The 6002-nt window shown below is 41.4% G+C and overlaps 1 protein-coding gene across 5 annotated transcripts in view; it reads right to left on the bottom strand.

Moving 5' to 3' along the window:
* The window catches only part of ELP2 (elongator acetyltransferase complex subunit 2), a 41436-nt gene that overhangs the window by 34802 nt on the left and 632 nt on the right, over positions 1-6002 (bottom strand). For all 5 annotated transcript variants that reach the window (XR_001001933.1, XM_011943667.1, XM_011943668.1 and 2 more), the window contains exon 2: positions 2734-2812. Coding sequence is in view for 4 of the 5 variants with exons in the window: in XM_011943667.1 (XP_011799057.1) it covers positions 2734-2812 (79 nt within the window). In the remaining variant the exon portion in view is untranslated. The remainder of the gene's footprint in view (positions 1-2733; positions 2813-6002) is intronic.

Here is a 6002-nt window from a genome sequence, read left to right on the forward strand (position 1 = left end):
CTCAATCTGTTTGATTGTTTCCTCATGATTAGATACAGGCTAAAGATTCTTGGCAGGAACATTATATGAAACATTGTAGTCAGGTGCTACTACCAAGAATATGACTTATTGTTGAAATTGGAGACCTACTTCAAAATAGATCTTTTAAACACTTGCAACTTCTCAGCGATAACAGAAGAAAAAGTAGTACCAAAAAAAAGGGGTAAATAACCTAATTTAGGTTTGGATTTTCTTTTTATTTGTTTCAGGGAAGCAGCTGGACTAAAGAGCATTAGATTTGAACTCAGAAGGCCCAGGTTCATGTCCTAACACTGCTGCCAGCCAACTGTGATCATGGGCCTCAACTTCATGCGTCACAACAATTAAGCCACTTAACTAACTATATGATTAAGAATGTCTATACATAAAAGTAATGTTAAAATTCAGACATATTAAAAATACAAAATGATATTAAAATTTTATATATCACTGAAAAACGCTTGGAAAGTCTATCTACATTATCTGGCGGTTCAATTAAAGGAAATCAATCATAATAGTTATAGATTACAGTAATACACAAGCAATTCATTTTATGTAACCTCACTTTTAAAGGGAAGATAAAACATACAAGCCTAAATTAATATTTTATAACAAATTCCTATTCTGAGAGTCAGTCTTTGATGTTATCTGGTGGCAATTAATATAATTGCAATTATGTTTTATTATCCACACTAATAGCCATCCCTTGTACCATTTAATGATTTTTATTGACCTAACATGTGACTAATCCTACAGAACCAAATGAAATAAGTAGCTTATTGAACTTTTTTAAACATCATTTATAAAATCATAGCAAAGTCTTAATAATTCAGAAAATTTTGCATTTGTGCCTGGCTCAAAATGCCCTCAAATGAGTGCGGAATGAAAAATAAAACTAATTCAGAACCCATAACAATACTGCAGTAGGTATATTTAAAGCAACTAAAGAAATATCATAGGATTTTGAGAGCACCATCTAAAGGCAACCAATATTTTAACTGAAAATTCTGGAGTCAGATCTTAAGAGATGGAAGAGACCTGGAGATAATCTTGCCCAGAAATTTTCAAAACTGTTGGTCTTAGAATTCCTTTACAGTCTTACAATTTTTGAGGACCCCAAAAAGCTTTTGATTATATGAACCATATGTACCAATATTAACCACATTAGAAATTAAAACTGAGAAATACGAAAAATACGTGTTTAACCATTTACTTAGGGTTCCATGATGTGTGAACATATATAACATTTTGATGGGGAAAAACCCCAATGGTTTCCAAAACAAAAACTTAATGAAAGAGAGGAACTATTTTACACTCCTACAAATCTCTTATGATTTTATTAGAATATAGTTGGATTTTCCTATCTGCTTCTGTATTTAACCTACTGCAGTATCATACATCATGTGGCTGCTGGAAAACACTGTACATTCATGACAGAATAAGAATGAATACTGTGGGCTGGGCACGGTGGCTCAAGCCTGTAATTCCAGCACTTTGGGAGGCCAAGACGGGCGGATCACGAGGTCAGGAGATCGAGACCATCCTGGCTAACACAGTGAAACCCCATCTCTACTAAAAAATACAAAAAAACTAGCCGGGCGAGGTGGCGGGCGCCTGTAGTCCCAGCTACTCGGGAGGCTGAGGCAGGAGAATGGCATAAACCCGGGAGGCAGAGCTTGCAGTGAGCTGAGATCCAGCCACTGTACTCCAGCCCAGGTGACAGAGCGAGACTCCATCTCAAAAAAAAAAAAAAAAAAAATGAATACTGTGAATAACTTCTTGATATCATTATGAAAATAATTTGATCTCATAGGTCTTACAAACCTCTAAGACACCCTTTATCTAGTCCAATCTTTTACTTTTCAGATGTTATTAAGGTGCAAACTAGGGTCAGTAGAGATGCAATGTCTTGCCTAAAAAAGCAGTAACTGGCCGGGTACAGTAGCTCATCCTGTAATCCAAGCACTTTGGGAGGCTAAGGAGGGAAGATTGCTTGAGGTTAGGGGTACCAGACAAGCCTGGGCTACAGAGCAAGGTGGGAGAATGGCGTGAACCCGGGAGGCCGAGCTTGCAGTGAGCCGAGATCGTGCCACTGCACTCTAGCCTGGGTGACAGAGTGAGACTTCGTCTCAAAAAAAAAAACTAAAAACCTAGAGAGGTATGGTGCCACACACTTGTGGTCCCAGCTATTGCAGGGAACTCTGATGGAGCCACTGCATTCCAGCTGGGGCAACAAGTGAGATCTTGTCTCTAAAAAAATATAAATATTCTCGTCTCCAACCAGTTGGCAAAAAAAAAATCTAAAATTTTAAATAAATAAAAGAAAAAAGAATAAAAAGAAAAAGCAATAGCTTGTTTATGGCAGAAACAGACCAAGACACCAAGTCTCTGAAACACAGCCTCAGTCTAGGCCCAGCTTACAAGTTTTTTAACAAAGGTTATGGGCAACTGGGGAAGTGGGACAGGATCCTGCCCAAGTCTAGGGCTGCACTACCCTCATCCTAAGCACTGCTGTATAATCCAAGCTTCAACTGCTACGAAGTAAAAATACAGTTCAGATTTCTCACTGGGAATACCATTTTTCTTCTGTTTCTCCAATTGTATAACATCATATAAGATGATGCTAAATTAAGAGAAGTGATGAGAAAAAAATGGCTAACCATACTTTATCAGAAAGCAATTGAGATCAACTTTAACAATCTGGTTAATACTTACAGCCATCCTGTTTACAAATCCACTGTATGCAATTGACTCGGGCAGTGTGACCATTCAGGTTGGTAACAACAACCCTTTTCTTTAGAGAAGAAAATACGTTAGTAAACTGGAATTTATCCTACACAAAAATTAATAAGTAAGTAAAAACAGATTTCAGTGTTTTCGATACTAGTAAAAAGATCAGGATTACATCAAACGATTTGCCTTCTTCAATCCATAAACTTTTAATCATGGCTTAAGTTATCCATTCCTCTAAATCAGTCCTGCCTTTCTTGAGACTCCACATTCCCAGCATCCTGTACTCCCATTACACTGAACTCTTGGGTCTGCATCCACCTGCTTTTGCTCACTCTCCTACAGTGCCCACATCCTTCTCACCTGGGCAGCCTGTCCTGACACACCAAGCTAGACAAGTAGCTGCTTCCTTGTGGAAGTAGGCCTACTATGCTTGCACCAATCTGAGGGTTTCTCTGACAAAAAAAAAAAAAAAAGTCCTTCAATAGAGGAATCTGTGATTAATGGGTACAAGCACAGTTCACTTTGCATGCCATGGCCAATGAGATGGTGGGTTTTTCAGACCCAGTGGCACAATGTCACAAGGCCACAACTACTAAGGTCCTCACACATCAGATTCCTACAGGGCCTATTGCCAGGCTCCCCACAGATCCTCAACAGGCTGCTTTCACCAACCTCACCCCACACTTGGAGCTCTCATACTTCACACACCACTAAAGATTTTAACTGTGACTACCGCACCTTCCTCTTTACAGCCCCTTTCTCTATCTGTTGTCAATGGCAATGGCTTTGTTATCTGCTTATATACCAACTAGAATTCTCATGGCTAAGAAAAAGGAAAAGGCAAATGTGCATAAACTAATATATTTCACATATAGGTTATTTGAGGCTGGAAAGCAATTTACTGTATTTCACTGTCTCTCCCACTAGACTGAGAATTTCTTCGTGGCCACAAGTTATCACTCATTACCTTGTGTCATCATCACTCAGCCCAGGGCTAACCCACAGATGGTTGTCGAAGATTTGCTGAATGAGCATCACTCCCAAAACTTTATTTTAGCATTTGACATGCTTTTATTCCCATATTTACTTAAAAGTTCAATCGAGGCCAGGTGCGGTGGCTCATGCCTTTAATCCTAGCACTTTGGGAGGCCTGGAGTTTGAGATCAGCCTGGCCAATGTGGTAAAACCCGTCTCTACCAAAAACACAAAAATTGGCCAGATGTGGTGGTGCACACCTGTAATCCCTGCTACTAGGGAGGCTGAGGCATGAGAATCACTTGATTTTGGGAGGTGGAAATTGCAGGTTGCACTGAGCAGAGATTGTGTCACTACACTCCAAAAAAAAAAAAAAAAAAAAGCCCAACCAGCAAATATTTAACAGGACAAAGTACTTTTTAGGCTCAACACTTCTTTGTCAATAGGCTAAAATTCACTAGCTTAGCCACCAGGTTATCATTTAAAATCTGATGGAATACATGGGAACAAATCCGTTCAACTGCTGCAAAAAGATGGGATTCTACAGCTGAATCAGAATTTCATTTCAGTGTGTAAGTACATCAAAGCATGAGTATAATCATCTTAAAAGCAGATCTTGTCCTGTGATATCGGGGCATCTGGACATTTTGTCGTTGTGGGAGTTTGTCCTTGTAGGCGTTACCAAGCTGCTTCCTCTGCCGTAAACATCTCAGGACCGTGGGTTGACTGGCAAAGAGTGTGCCTTGCTAATTTTACGACGGAGTTGATTTTAAAATGGTGTCACCCTGGCTCTCCCGGGCTCCTGCTTCCCTGACAACTCCACCCCCAGAGCCGCCCCTCCTGGGGTCCTCCCAGTGCCCAGCCACGGGGGAACTGTGCCGCAATGCCGCAAGGCTCCGCGCACACGGTGCTGGATGAGGAGACGCTGTGAGAGATGAGGAGACGCTGTGGGAGATGATGGAGAGTCTGCTGTGGTCTCTCCCATTCTACAGTCAGTCCTTGCCTCATGGTCCCTTTAAAGTTTACCCTTGCTTTTTGCACTTTCTCTTGCCATTCAAGTATGTAAACAACAAGAAACAAAAACCAGGAAGAGGCAAGCAAGCTCAAGATGGGGTAATATGGATAAAAATATTCCATATACATATTTGAATCTGCAAAGGGTGTGCAAATAATTTTTTTTTTTTGAGATAGGGTCTGGCTCTGTTGCCCAGGCTGGAGTCCGGTGGTGTGATCCCACTCCACTGCAGCCTCAAACTCCTGAGCTCAAGCGATCCTCCCACCTCAACCTCCCGAGTAGCTAGGACTATAGGCGCACGCCACCACACCCAGCTATTTCTTTTTTTTAACTTTTTGTAGACTGGGGGTCTCGCTCTGTTGCCTAAACTGGTCTAGAACTCCTGGACTCAAGCAATGCTCCCACTTCTGCCTCCCAAAGTGCCAGGATTACAGACATGAGACACGCTCCTGGCCAATAATGAAAATTTTAATCAAATCAATAAATCAGGATGATCAGAAATACATATAGCCATCTTCTACATTGTATTTTAATTTTCAACATTTTACTTTTTATACTGAGCCTCCTTTTGAGATGCAAGACTAACTGTATCGACCTAAATTAGCCAGTGGGAATGGGGTTACAATGAATTCTGGGGAGCATACAAAAACTATTCACTGGAGAAATATGGTAGGGAAAGCGCCAAGAAAATAATCAACTGACTGGGTGAAATCCAGGGAAGTCCCGCCTTCTTACCGGGGCTTAGGATCCCCATCCCCTACGATCTTTCCCCCAAACTGTCATTTTCTCTAAAATGTCCATTCCCGTAGCTAAAACACAGGTAACATTTCCCTGAAATTCAATACAACAAAAGTTCATTAACCAAAACTGAAGGAAATACAGAAATGAGATTGCACCTGTGGGATGATGGTTTTAATTTACATATAAATTTCAATTGTTTTAAAATCCAAATTGATTAACGGTACTACAGTTCCCCAAAGAAGGCTTCAGGTAAGATTCTCATCATTTGGGTTTCTGTCTGCGACCAACAAGTTACTGGCAGGTGATGGGCAGCAATGACCCTAGGATGACGCCAGGCGTGAGACGCCGAAAAGTGATGGGCGAGGAGCGAGTGCGATAGGTCCACTGGAGACTCTGAGCCCAAACCCCGCTCCCCTGAGACGACCTGACTCGCCTCCTAGGTCTGGGGCGGCAACTACAGCGGCCCGGTGCACGTCCACAGGTTCAACCCCAAAAGCACAAGGGTCGGGGGTCCAGCGAC

Source organism: Colobus angolensis, unplaced genomic scaffold, assembly GCF_000951035.1.
Source record: "Colobus angolensis palliatus isolate OR3802 unplaced genomic scaffold, Cang.pa_1.0 Scaffold220, whole genome shotgun sequence".
Classification (NCBI taxonomy): Eukaryota; Metazoa; Chordata; class Mammalia; order Primates; family Cercopithecidae; genus Colobus; species Colobus angolensis.